Source organism: Pristis pectinata, chromosome 2 (genome assembly GCF_009764475.1).
Source record: "Pristis pectinata isolate sPriPec2 chromosome 2, sPriPec2.1.pri, whole genome shotgun sequence".
NCBI classification, from domain to species: Eukaryota; Metazoa; Chordata; class Chondrichthyes; order Rhinopristiformes; family Pristidae; genus Pristis; species Pristis pectinata.
This window is the reverse complement of record NC_067406.1, coordinates 23,304,593-23,318,333: the sequence shown is the minus strand read 5'-3', so window position 1 is coordinate 23,318,333 and position 13,741 is coordinate 23,304,593. Positions and strand designations below refer to the sequence as shown.

The 13,741-nt window shown below is 44.7% G+C and overlaps 1 protein-coding gene across 8 annotated transcripts in view; it reads right to left on the bottom strand.

Annotated features, from left to right (window-relative positions):
• Positions 1–13,741, bottom strand: part of LOC127579261 (fibroblast growth factor receptor 3-like) — a 228,644-nt gene that overhangs the window by 68,046 nt on the left and 146,857 nt on the right. For all 8 annotated transcript variants that reach the window (XM_052031925.1, XM_052031932.1, XM_052031966.1 and 5 more), the window contains one exon: positions 4,585–4,854. In XM_052031925.1, the coding sequence (XP_051887885.1) occupies positions 4,585–4,854 (270 nt within the window). The remainder of the gene's footprint in view (positions 1–4,584; positions 4,855–13,741) is intronic.

Genomic DNA, 13,741 nt, shown 5'->3' with positions numbered 1-13,741 from the left:
CAGCACGCTGGCCGGCACTCAGCACCCCCGCTGGAGTTGTAGCCCTTGCTGTCACTGCCACAATGCCCAACAGGTTGGTGGTATCTCAGGCAAACGACAATGTGGGGCTATTAGTTATAAACAGAAACTGCTGCTAATACTCAGGAGATCAAGCGGCCTCTGGGAAGAATATAAAGTTAGCCGAGGTCAATGAGTATCATCAGAGCTTGTACACAGTGACCTCAAACGTTGGCTCTGTTTCTCTCTCCAGTTGCTGGATATCCCCATCATTTACCGCTTTAATTTTGATTTCTGGCATATGCAGTTTTTTTTTGTTTTTGTGGGGCTTTGTTTCTTTAAACTAAATCCTACTACAGAGAAACTCCGATAATCTGGCACCCTTGCCGATTTTCTGGATGATTAATACCAAGACACACTTTTATTACACCTTTTTTAAAAAAACACGTTACACAGTAGTGTAATAAATTTTCCATTCAATCCACTGAGGTTAAATGGAGTGGGATATATACAAGCATTCTGGGCCCCTGGTTCTAACTGCAAACCTACCCGCGTTCCCAACCCCTGGTGTTCTGGACACCAACCTCGACTCTGGCACACACCCAGCCCAAAGTCTGGCCACACTCGGCTCAGACTCCAGAACCCCAGCTCATATTCCGGAGTAATAAGTGAGCCAAATGCCAGGACATCAGAATTTCCAACCAATCAGCTGCTGGATTATCGGAGTTTTACAGTGATTAGCTCCTTGGCATTTGCCCTCAAGAAGTGGTTCTCCACAGTGCTGAGCATGGCAAGGCCAGCACCTACACAGCAAAGGGGACATTCGCCCTTGAAATGAAAGGCTGCAATTTATGAAGCACCCTTCCCAAAATGAGGATATCAGTCAGCACTTGAATGCTATTTGATTGCTTTTGAAGTGTAGTTATTGCAATAACGCCGTAAACATGGCAGCTAAAGGGTAGACAGCAAGCTCTCATGTAGCGGAAATAGGTAACAATCAGACGATGGTGACGCTGCATGGACAATATACATGGATCAGGATGCTGAGGGTATTCCCATGCTTTAATCTGAAATAATGTTACCAGGTTGTTTTTATCCATCTCAACGTGTGGGTGGGACTTCAGTTTAAGCTCTGCTCTAAAGGAGTGCAGCACTCACACAGAACACCAATTAAGCTTCACCCTCAATAAGAACTATTTTGTGGGTGAATGCAAAAACACATGTAGTGTGTTAGCTAGCTTTCCTGGCCTTAATCGTCCCTTCTCTATAAACTAAATTAGAGGCCGTTATCATTCCATCAGGAAGCAAAGGATGATGATAACTGTCGGGCAGGGTTAATTTGTTTTCCATTGCAGGTAGGGAGGACCAGCCAAAACTCACTCATCCATAAAGACAGCTGGAGCCCAAGTAGTTATCCAGTGAATCGAGGGTTTTCACCTCCACTTTTCTACCTGTCTGTTCTGCATATTAATTGCAGGGAATGTGAAATCTCAAATCTACTCTTTACTGCTTTGAACCTTTATTTATCCTCATTATGCAATTTATTTCAAGTAATACTGCACTTACTATCTTGTTCACTTGTAGATCATCTCTCTGCCTTCCTCAGTGAAAAGCCTTCATTTTTCTTGTTATTCAAACCTTGGACATAGGGTGGGATACAACACTCTTTGTGGTTTGTCTAAATTAACCCTCCTGTGCTCAAATGTCTTCCTTGTGCCTCACTGACTATGGTGAATGCATCATTTGATACTATGTTGGAAGGCAGCTAGTTGGTTACAATAAGAATTCCTAGCCCGCATGCTGCAAATTCCTAAAGATATCCCCTTAAGCCCAATGAAGCCCACAAAGATTCTCTACAATCAAACATTGCTCCTTCTTTGTATTTGTCTTGTTCTATGCTGACATAGCTCAGTTCAGCTTTGGCAAACCTGGGTTAGGGAGGGCAAGATTGGCTAGTGTTCGCAATGTGTGTTATTGTTGGATGCGGGCAGATCTGAGCAGATTACATCTTCTTTAGTAGAACAGCAAGATTACTTCATTCTGCCAACACTCAATATCAATGAAAAGTTACTATGTAAATGAGATAAAGCGAGGCAACGGGTAACCAGCAAGGACTCAAAAAAGAATGAGGCAAATTGGGGGGGACGGCAGCAATTCACCCATCCCACACCAAATGCACAGGCCATCTAATAATTACAGGTATCCAACTGACCCTCCGGGAAAACCTTTCCCGATGACTAGTTAAGACCATGACTAGTTAAGTTGCACCAAACCAGACTTATTGGGCCTGGATTTGATCCCCTGGCTTATCTGCCAACACTGACACTATCAGAAAACTCTGAAAGATGGAAAAAAATAGTTTCCATTTCTGACGGCTATTCCATCCCACCAGATTATAAGTGGCTGGCTAAAGCAGACAAATTACGACAGATATAATTGTATTTTCTCTGGTCGAGGGCAGCATTCAGCACTGCTCAATGCTTGGTCACCAAGCAGTCTATTGGCACATATTATTAGGCACAAGACACTGCAGAGGCTGGAATCTGGAATAAAAAAACAAGCTGCTGGAGGAACTCAGCAGGTCAGTCTGCATCTGGGGAAGGAAATGGACAGTCAACGTCCATCTCCCTCCACAGATGCTGCCTGACTTTCTGAGCTCCTCCAGCAGTTTGTTTTTTGGCTTATTATTAGGTAACTGGGTGAGAAACTGATATGAATTGGGGTAGTAGAATTGTGCTCCAGTGAGGAAGAAGAATGGAAAAACATTGGTGAGGAAAAGAATGTCTATTTCTTTAGTAAATTTTCATTAAATATTTTGCAGAATAGCAACCTTTTCAAATGAATATTAAGAAATCAAGCTATTTATTTCTATACTACCCATTATGAACCTCTCCCTATTCCCTGTGTGTTTTCTTGACAATGTTCAAAGTTGTTTAGATAGATGGTTTCCAAGGTATGTGATTACAAGGTGATGTGGTATTCCAATGTTTCCTTCATTTTTCTCTGATAAGATTTGATGTGAAGCTGAAATGAAGACCTCCCCAAGATTCAAAAGTGTAATACTTGGATTAAAGCATTCATAGAGGTTATCTTGGGCTATGTGAGGTAGAAGCACTTTCAAGACATATTCTCTTTATTTTCCTTCTAGGGATTGCATAACTTCCAGGAACATTTCAGACTCTGCTTTTGTTATTTCCAGTTCACTTACATGAAGATTTGTTCAGATGGCTTAACCATCTGAATGCAATGCTAATATCTCATTCTTCTCTCTGTCTCTTGGCATTGAGGATGACTTGCTTCCACTCCAGCTCTGTGGGTTCTGAGATGGCCCTCATGGATAACCCAACCTATCTGAAGGTTGTTCTGCTATCAGAACTTGGGAGCTCAAAAGCTTTGGCATTCACATCATCGACCTGAGTCAGACATGAGTGGCAGATGATGGTCAGATCAAAGGACAAGTTGGTGGATACCCGTTGTCCTGGAGTGGCAAACCCGAGGAGGCACATTATCTTCGTCGGGCACATTATCTTCGTCGGTGGGCTTTGCCATCAAAAATGAACTGATCTGCATCTCACCTTCTGTGAGATAAGTGAACATTTTGACCCTCTGGCTCACTTTGAAATGGAACCAGCATAGTGGGGCCATCGGTGCATATGCCTGGAAGCTATGGATGAGGTCATGGTGGTCTTCTACCCCAACCTTGAAGAAATCCTGACCCACATCCCAAGGGAGACAAAGTGATCCTCGTGGATGACTTCAAAAACAGACAAGACGTAATCCTGTCTTGTCTGTTTTTGAAGTCGTCCAGGAAGATCACTTTGTGATCCTGGCAAGGCATGAATACTTGTTTGTGAGAGTGGAGCAATGCAGGATGACTTGCTTCAAGCCCAAGCACTCCTCTCTACTTTGCAGAATAACTGCAGGCAAGTAATCTTGAGATGTTTTTTGGTTCACTTGTCCATTCAAGAATGCATTCCACCTTTTTGTCTTCAATTTTCTCTCTGAAAGGTTTCACTCCAGGGAATGGAGTTCCTCTCCCCTTGTGCTGGCTGTCCTGGTATCTCACCCCAAGTAGCTATTTTGAGAGTTTGATGCTACCATCACCTCACCTTTATGTGCTTTATTTTACTTTAGTCATTCCTGAGATCTGGGACATACTAGAAAGGCTAATGTTTATTTATCCATCCCTAGAATGGCTTCTTAGACCATTGCAGAGCTAAGAGTGGATCACATCGGTACAGGTCTGGAGTCACATATAGGCATGTTGCAGGTTTCCCTCCCAAAAGAAGAATAATGAACCAGATGAGTTTTCATGACAATCCAACAGATTTGTGAGTGAGATCTGGATTCTCAATCTACCACTTGTATGGACATTCTCTGGATCATTAGTCTGGGTCTTTGGAATAATCGACAGACAGTTAACCACTTCATCACTTCAGCTAGTGGCTGTCTTTATTCTTCCCAACCCAGGGAAGGTGAGGTTACCTGTGATCACTGAGGGCTGCCTGAACAAGTGAGCCAACCCACCACTGCGCTGTTCATTAACATCATAGAACAAGGTTAGCAACTGTGACAGTCAATACTCACCTGCGACTTTTATTGTGAAGTTGCTCAGAATCTCATTGGTTCCCCAGAGTTTGCAGGAGTAGACTCCAGAATCATCGTAGGAAACGTTGATAATCTTCAGCCATTTCTGCCCTACTTGGGTTGTGTTGTTGGGCAGGATTCTGAGTCCATCTTTCAACCACACCAGAGCCAGCGAGGAGCCTTGGGAATTGCAAGACAGGTCCAGGGTGTCTCCATTGCCGAGAATGATCTCCTCCAGGACAGTACGCTGGCTTCCCAATGTGTCTGTTCCTGAGGAGAAAGCAATGAAATTTTAAAAGCTTGTTTATTGAGACATTTAAACTCTAAATTTACATCTTTCTTCCACTAACCATTCGTCACATTCAAACACTCTAACCCACAACACCTATCCAACAAATCAACCTGATTGATGCATTACATCGATTCATAGAGTTATACAGAACAGAAACAGGCCCTTTGGTTATCTCATCCATGCCAATCAAGATACTAAACTAGTCCCATATCCCTCTAAACCTTTCTTCTCCAAGTGCTATCCTTTTTGGAGATACTCAAAGTCAGGAATCACATGGACATCCAGGATCTCTCCATGATACTGTATATGATCCCAGTGCAGAATCCATGCCAGCATTTCACACGATAAAGAAAATATGAACCCATTCCTGTGCTGACAGAATTAGTCAACAGTTGAGCCTTCACACAGACCATTTCTTCCTGCTGAAAATGGCTGCAGTGCCCCATGAAATGCTGTGGGCAGAACTATTTGCATTGGCTGTGCCTGCAATTGGGCACAGAAGCCACAGTCCTGGAGGTTCTGTGGACATAATGCTTGCCCCCTGAGTTACTGCTAGTGAAGGGGGCCCTGTGATATAAACAGGCCATTAACTGGCAATAAGAGCTCACAAACTCCGTCTAATCTGCCAGTATACTTCCATTTATTTCTCGCAAACTGCGTGCAACAAGTGCTTCACTATTTGCCTTGTATCTGACAGATGCATCCAGCCAAAGCTCGAAGCTTCCATTCATTCTCCAATGATGCCCAATGTAAGCTCAATGACCAATGCCTCATCTTCTGTCTGGGCAGCTACAGCCGTTGGGACTTAATAACGAACAGAGCAATTTCGGGTATCTACCATTTGCTCTCTCTCTCTCCACAGATGTGGCTGTACCTTTGTTTTCTTTAATTCTCTTCTGTCTCTAACTGTACATTTGTAAAGCAATTGTTACCTTGATAAATTTGGTCTGCACCCTGCCACATCCCCTACTCTCTCCACATCTCCATCCTTGACCTGAAGCATTAACTCTGTTCCTCTCCCCACTGGTGCTGCACAACCTGCTGAGCACTTCCAATATTCTCTGTTTTTGCGCCGAAAAATACCCCCTTACTTGACTCATTACCTTCAGGGATCACAGGGAGAGTAATGGGGTAAAAGAACCCACGAGGGGAAAACATAAATCACATTTACAACACTTTCAATTGTCAAAAAAAGCAATGGATGCTCCAAGAAATGCTTCTGCTGAGTCATTGAAAGATTTGTCAATCCCAGTTTAACAACAGTGGAGTAAGTAATTTGTTTTAACATGAGAGATTTGGATTTTTTAACTAAGTGTTAATTTACTACAACAATGCAGGATGGCAGGTGCATATCTCATGAATCCAGAAGGCCACTGATAGGCTGATTCGTCTGCTGTTACTGTACATCATGGTATGAGATTGCACATTGCAAACAGATCTTGAGTGGATACCAACCAGACCAAGCTAAGTCAAACACCTCACTTTTGAACAGAATAGACATCGTTTATTGGCACCAGTATACACTACTTTAATTTGGGCCTGATATGTGTCTGTGTTGGGGGTGGAGGGGAAGTGGAGCGATTGTACGACAGAAGGAAGAAACTTACGCCATTATACGTGCTTAAGTAACACTAAACATTTCGAAGGAAAACAGCTAAAAGCACATCTGTCAGCATGCAATCACCAAGCTGTATATTTTGGCCCATATGTTCATACAATCCAACAACTCAGGAATACGCCTAGACAAAGGAAAACAAATAAAACAGAGAGGTAACATAAAGCAACCTTTCATTCAAGCACAATTTCCCATACATAGCAAACACACTTGTCGTTGCATTTTGTATGTATTTTCCTAACAGCAGTAAGTGCCGTCTTGAAAGGGTGTAATTCTGTGAGGCGAGGTATGCTGAAATATTTTTTATTTACTGGAATACCAGTGCATTAGAAAAACAATTTTAATTTCGAACGAGTCCTCTTAATCCCGACACACAGCTGAAACAGCCCATCGGCCCGTGCCCAGCATCATTAGTCATTCTGACAGCGATTGGCACAAGCAGCAGTCTGAGAAAGCGCAAATGCTTCTGACTTGCACCATCCAAGTGTGTGCAGTCACACACAGTATTGCAGTGTGTGAAAGGGGAAAGCAGAGAAGTGCCGACGTACTGAGGACCAGAATCCTAAGTCGCTGAGGCCACATTTTTCTTGTGCCTGTTCCAGTTTCCTCAGCTGTTTTGGTGTACAGCATGTACTTTCTGCTTGTTTTGTTCTGTACATACAAAGATTCATTGATTCATACCCCCAACTCCTTCACCAGCCCCATCCACCTCATTCTCTGCTGACTTTGATAAATGCTATTGTTATGTTGGTGATATAAGCCCAGGACTGTTGGCCTTGTGATCAATGTATCACAAATCTGGGGTTGGTCCCCTACCATTCACCCAATGGTAATGTGGTAACTGCTTGTCCTAATGGCATTTACACATCCTTATTCAAAATAAATCTGAATCCTACTACTGAGCTGTCACGCTTCCCTCTCCCCAACTAATTTAAGGAGTGCTGTGTACAGTTTTAGTCCTCTTATTTAAGAAAGGATAAACATACAGGTCCTCTCTAGGTTACGAACGCCCAATTTATGGATGAAGGTTCGGGAGACTGGTGGGATAGATATTCTGGCTGCTAAGGGACTACAGGCATCTTCTGCTATGTGGGAACTCCATTCATGGTTGTGGTGCAAGGTTGGGATCACAGTACGTGTTCTATCTTCATACAGCATGAATGAAACAAACTAGTCCTTTATGCCAGAGACAGATATTACTGAGTATGGATAATAGTTTTCTTGCAACAACAATATAACCGCATCTTTCAGAGAAATCTGAATGGTTGAGTTAAAAGCCCTGGTTTAACAACATATGGCCCTTGGTTGGCCGATGTTTTTATTGGAATATATTGCTGGGCGGACGCATTTCCGACTTACGAACTGTTTGGGTTACAAACCGTTCTCAGGAACAGAACACCGTCATAACCTGGGGAAGATGTGTACCAGCATTGGAAGTAGTCCAGAAGAGATTTCATTAGGCTAATTTCTGGGATAAGAAGGTTTCTTGTCACAAATGGCTAAAGAAATTAGCCCTGAATTGGATGAAGAATTGGATGAAGAATACGGGTGATCTTACTGACATTTCCACTTGTGGGGGAGTCCCAAACAAGGGGGCATTATTTCACAATAGGGGGCAATCATTTAGAAAGCAGCATTGTGAAACCAGGCAGAAGGATTCAGCCTTTAGACATGTTTTGAGGGTATCAAACCAGGGTTGCAGCAATGCAAAGCCTGGTCACTCTGCATACGTCCAGGTCAGAGGACACCTACCTGTGGTGACCTGAAGCCACCATACTGGTGTCTCTGTACAGAGGTCGTCGAGAGTGAAATTGTGCAACTCCACCTCGTGTTGACCTACTTCTGTATCCTCAGACCAAAGCCAAACAAGTAAAGTATTTATAGTATAGAAAAAGGCCCTACACTCTGGTGCTTATCTTCCATGAGAGCTTGCCTGTTTAAGGTAGGTACTGGTGTAAATCTACTACAAAAATGAATCCATCTGCTATGTTCCTTCCAAGAGCGTAATCACGAGGCCAAGAAGGGTAAGGTATGGAATTAAGTAAGAATACAGAGCCAGACTTGTAGCAATATTAGTGTCCAATGTGGAACACCAACCCAATGTTTGATCCTGGTTGGTACTGATAGATTATAGTCAGTAGGGGCACTATCAAGCTATAGGAGAGTGGACTTCTGTCAGGATTGCTAATCTCAATTGGCACCTGGTAAATCCCTCTGCTGGAGGAGGACAATGGTAGACAGGAATGACACTTCCCTCCTGTGACTGGCTCTAGAGAAGGGAGGGAGGCTCAAGAACAGAACAATGAAAAATCCTTCCCAGTTCATAAAAAAACAATCTGCCAAAAGAATCGAGTTCTTTTAAAATCCAGTGCAAGTCATGCTTCGCCTCCAAGACAGGGAACTATGTGTGACAACAGAAATCTCAGTCTGGGCAAGGAGAGAGGGGGAGATGCTATTTACACAGAAGGAGAGGAAACTTTGGGAAATGTGAGTTTTTGACTCTTTCCCTGCACTTGCCTTTTGCTCCTGCTGTGGTGAATGGCAGCTGCCTCCTACACACAAGCTGCATGGCACATTTGGAGCGCCGAACGGTCACAGAGAGGGGAAAGAAAACGTCAGAGTGTGCTATTAGCAGCAACAGAACATGCTTCACTTCCAGTGGTGTGACAGATTTCACCCAGGTTGCAGCAATTAACTTTTATGGACTTCCACTGAATTAAACAATTCAAATTAAACAACTGCAAGTCAACAAAAGGTTATTATATTGGTCTGGGGGAATCAGTTACATAATCTGCAACCACGTCTGCAATGGACTCTGGCTTTGTGCTTTCCAAAGGCCATAGCCTAGTGCCTGGAGTTTGGTGGGGAAGTGTCTCACCATCCATAACGACCCCATCCCCAATCTTCATTGTTCCACCACCTCGAGACACAAGAGACTGCAGGTGCTGGAATCTGGAGAAACAATCTGCTGGACGAACTCAGTGGGAGGAAAGGAATTGTCAACGTTTTTTGGGTCAAAACCGTGCATCAGGACTCAGGGTTTCGACCCAAAACATTGACAGTTCCTTTCCTCCCAATGATGCTGCTCGACCTGCTGAGTTTCTCTAGTGGATTACATAAGAACATAAGAAATAGGAGTAGGCCATCTGGCCCGTTGAGCCTGCTCCGCCATTCGATAAAATCATGGCTAATCTGGCCGTGGAGACAGATCCACCTGCCTGCCTTTTCCCCATAACCCTTAATTACCCTACTATGCAAAAACCTATCTACCTGTGTCTTAAATATATTTAATGAGGTAGCCTCCACTGCTCCTTGGGCAGAGAGTTCCACGGATTCACTACCTTCTGTGAAAAGCAGTTTCTCCTCATCTCCGTCCTAAATCTATTCCCCTGAATCTTGAGGCTATGCCCCCTAACTCTAGTCTCAACTATCAGTGGAAACAACCTTCCTGCCTCTATCTTATTTATCCCTTTCATAATTTTATATGTTTCTATAAGACCTCATTCTTCTGAATTCCAGTGAGTTTGGTCCCAGCTGACTCAATCTCTCCTCGTAGGCTAACCCCCTCATCTCTGGAATCAACCTGGTGAACATCCTCTGCACCGCCTCCGAAGCCAGTATATCTTTCCTCAAGTAAGGAGACCAGAACTGCATGCAGTACTCCAGGTGCAGCCTCACCAGTACCCTGTAGAATTGCAGCATAACCTCCCTGCTCTTAAATTCAATCCCTCTGGCAATGAAGGCCAACATTCCATTTGCCTTCTTGATAACCTGTTGCACTTGCAAACCAATCTTTTGCGATTCATGCACAAGCACTCCCAAGTCCCTCTGCACAACAGCATGCTGCAATCTTTCACCACTTAAATAATAATCTGATCTTCTATTTTCCCTTCCAAAGTGGATGACCTCACATTTACCAACATTGTAGTCCATCTCCCAGACCCTTACCCATTTACTTAACCTATCTACTGTATATCTCTTTGCAGACCCACCACATCCTCTGCACGATTTGCTTTTCCACTCAATCTAGTGTCATCAGCAAACTTAGATACGCTGCACTCGGTCCCCTCTTCCAAATCGTTAATGTATATTGTGAACAGTTGCGGGCCCAACACCAACCCCTGCGGCACCCCGCTCACCACTGACTGCCAACCAGAGAAACACCCATTTATCCCAACTCTCTGCCTTTTATTGGTTAACCAATCCTCTATCCATGCTAATACATTACCCCCAACTCCATGCATCCTTATCTTATGGATAAGTTTTTTCTGCGGCACCTTATCGAACGTCTTCTGGAAATCCAAGTATACAACATTCACCTGTTCCCCTCTATGCACTGCGCTCACTATATCCTCTAAGAACTCCAGTAAGTTTGTCAAACAGGACCTGTCCTTCCTGAATCCATGCTGCATCTCCCTGATGGAACCATTTCTATCCAGGTGTCTCACTATTTCTTCCTTAATAATAGCTTCAAGCATTTTCTCGACTACAGACGTTAAGCTAACTGGCTGTTGTTGTTGCTCCACCACTGTGCCCATCTGTCTTGGCCCCAGGCTTTGGAATCCCCTGCCAAAGCTCTTAGCCACCCATTCCTCCATTAGCACACTCCTTACATAGTAACATAGTAGTTCGGAGCAGGAGAAGGCCATTTGGCCCTTTGACGTGTCTGATCACCCAGATTCAATACTCTGTTCTGACATTCTCCCCTCTGCTCAAGCTTTTGCCCGCATCCGTTTCAAATTTTGCTCGAAAACCCCTCCTGTGAGAGTTGGGGTATTTTCCTGCATTAATGGCACTACACTGAAGCACGTTATTGTTGTCATTTAGGCCATCCAAACCCGGAATTTGGTGGGATGTTTATGGTGAATTCGGTTGATGGGACAGGAGGGGTGGGGTGTGGCAGCAGGTTGAGGGCCACCAGTGAGCTCAGTGCCACTGGGTTAAGGGAGGGTGGATCTTGGCCTTTGTTGCTGCTCGCCATCCACTGAGTCCAGCTGCACAGTACAGCTGTGTGTGTCAGATGGGCACAGCTGTTCTGTTGGGAAAAAGGGATTATCAGCTCCTGTGGGAAATATCCTGTCACATGAACCACCACTTTCAAATGGGTGAAGGGGAAAACTGAAGTAATTAAAAGTGGTGAAGATGCAGGACTCTGCGAGTTCCCTCGGTGCTGGCGGACAAGGTGAAGCCCAGGCTGATGGTCTCAGATGTGCCAAAACGGAGATGTCCAAGGCTTGGACCATCCCCTTATTGCACTGCACTTCCTCTGTAGCTGTGACACTTTACTCTGCACCGTTATTATTTTTACCTGTACTACCTCAATGCACTCTGTACTAACTCAATGTAACTGCACTGTGTAATGAATTGACCTGTACGATCAGTATGCAAGACAAGTTTTTCACTGTACCTCGGTACAAGTGACAATAATAAACCAACTCCAATACCCTGTTATGCCACAGGGGGTGGGGGCAGGGGAATAACTGGCAAAGCATTAAAATACTGCTAATTTCTTCGCCTCTTGCTGACTTATCCAAGACAATGAATGGTGGAGGAGGGGGTTTGTGGAATGGGGCTTGTAGCTTTGATGTTAAGGCCACAAAACTGGTGCTTATATAGTCATACAGCATGGAAACAGGCCCTTTGGCCCACCAAGTCTGTGCTAACCATCAAGCATTCATTTTGCACTAATCTACATTCCTTCCATTTTATTCTCCCCTCATTCTCATCAACTGCCCCCAGAATCTGCCACTCACCTACACACTAGGGGGCAATTAACAGTGGCCTTTCAGCTGATCAACCTGTGCGTCTTTGGGATGTGGGTGGAAATCGGAAAACCCGGAGGGAACTTCTCTTAATGGAGTATTGGACAAGGTCAGAATAACTGGCTTGATTTGCATTGCTCCCTGAGGTAGATACCGCAGGATCCCTTGTTAGAGGGAGGTTGAACACTGAGTACAAGGGGAGGCTTGTGGTCAACCACCCAGCACTATTGCAGCAGTGCTATTGGTATTTCTCAATCTCCAGTCTGTGCCAAAGAAGGGTTTACAGCTCCAGAGAACTGAGAATAAGCCTTCTGCCTCTCTTGCTTTAAATGGTGAATTCACACTATGCAAACTTGGATTGGTTGCTCTGAAGTGTCAAAGGCTGAGGGGAGCCCGACGCTGCTGATCTACGATCACCCAGTGCGGCGTAGGGCGGGGTGCACGGGGGACCTCCTGGTGTGTCTTCTGCTGGGCCTGGCCAAGCTGGCCATCCATGGGTCATGGCAGCGGGCGGCTGAGGGTTCCGGCCAGTCAGCCTGCCTGCCCGTCTTCTGTGCGCGCGGGTGTCCTTGGAGAGGGAGCACGCGGTCTCCGTGGGCACCCTGGTTGAGTTCCGCGCTCGGTGGGCCCCTCGGGATTGCGTGTGTCGTGGACGGTGAGAATGCGATTCTTCTCTGAAGTGTTGCTTGGTGCGTTTAGCAGGTGTTGTGTTGCGTGTGCGTTTCGCAGGTGTTTAGTTAGCATTCTTTTGCTGTAGTTCTGTAGCTGCTTAGTTTGTTTTCTTCTCTTTATATATTAGTTGTAGTGTATTGACACTGGTTGTCCTTTTGTAGCGCTTTTAGTTAATAAACATTTATTAAAAAAAAGGCTGAGAGGAGACCGATTGAGGCATATAAAATCACGAGAGGCATAGATAGGGTAGGCAGTCAGATTCTTTATCTCACGGTGGACAGCCAAATACTAGAGGGCACAGCTTTAAGGTGAGAGGGGGAAAGTTTAAAGGAGATAAAGGCAGCAAGTTTTTTACCCCTCACACTCAGAGTGGGAGGTGCCTGGAATGTGTTGCCAGGGGAGGTGGTGGAAGCAGATACAATAGCAATGTTTAAGAGGCATTTGGATAGGCACATGAACAGGCAGGGAATGGAGGGATTTTTACCATGTGCGGGCAAATGGCATTAGTTTGGATTGGCATCATGGTTGGCACAGACAGTGTGGGCTGTAGAGCTTGCTACTGTGCTGTACTGTCCTATGTATGGGAGGCACAGTGGCACAGCTGTGAGGGTCACTGCCTCACCACCGGTGCTGACTGGTGTGGAGTTTGCACGTTCTCCCTGTGACCATTGGCTTTCTTCCACATGCTCTGGTTTCCTCCCATATCCTAAAGCCGTTGAGGGTTTTTAAGTTAATTGGCCACTGTAAATTGCCCCTTGTGCGTGGGTGAGCAGTAGAATCAGAGGGGGAGTTGTGGGAAAAATAAAATAGGATTAA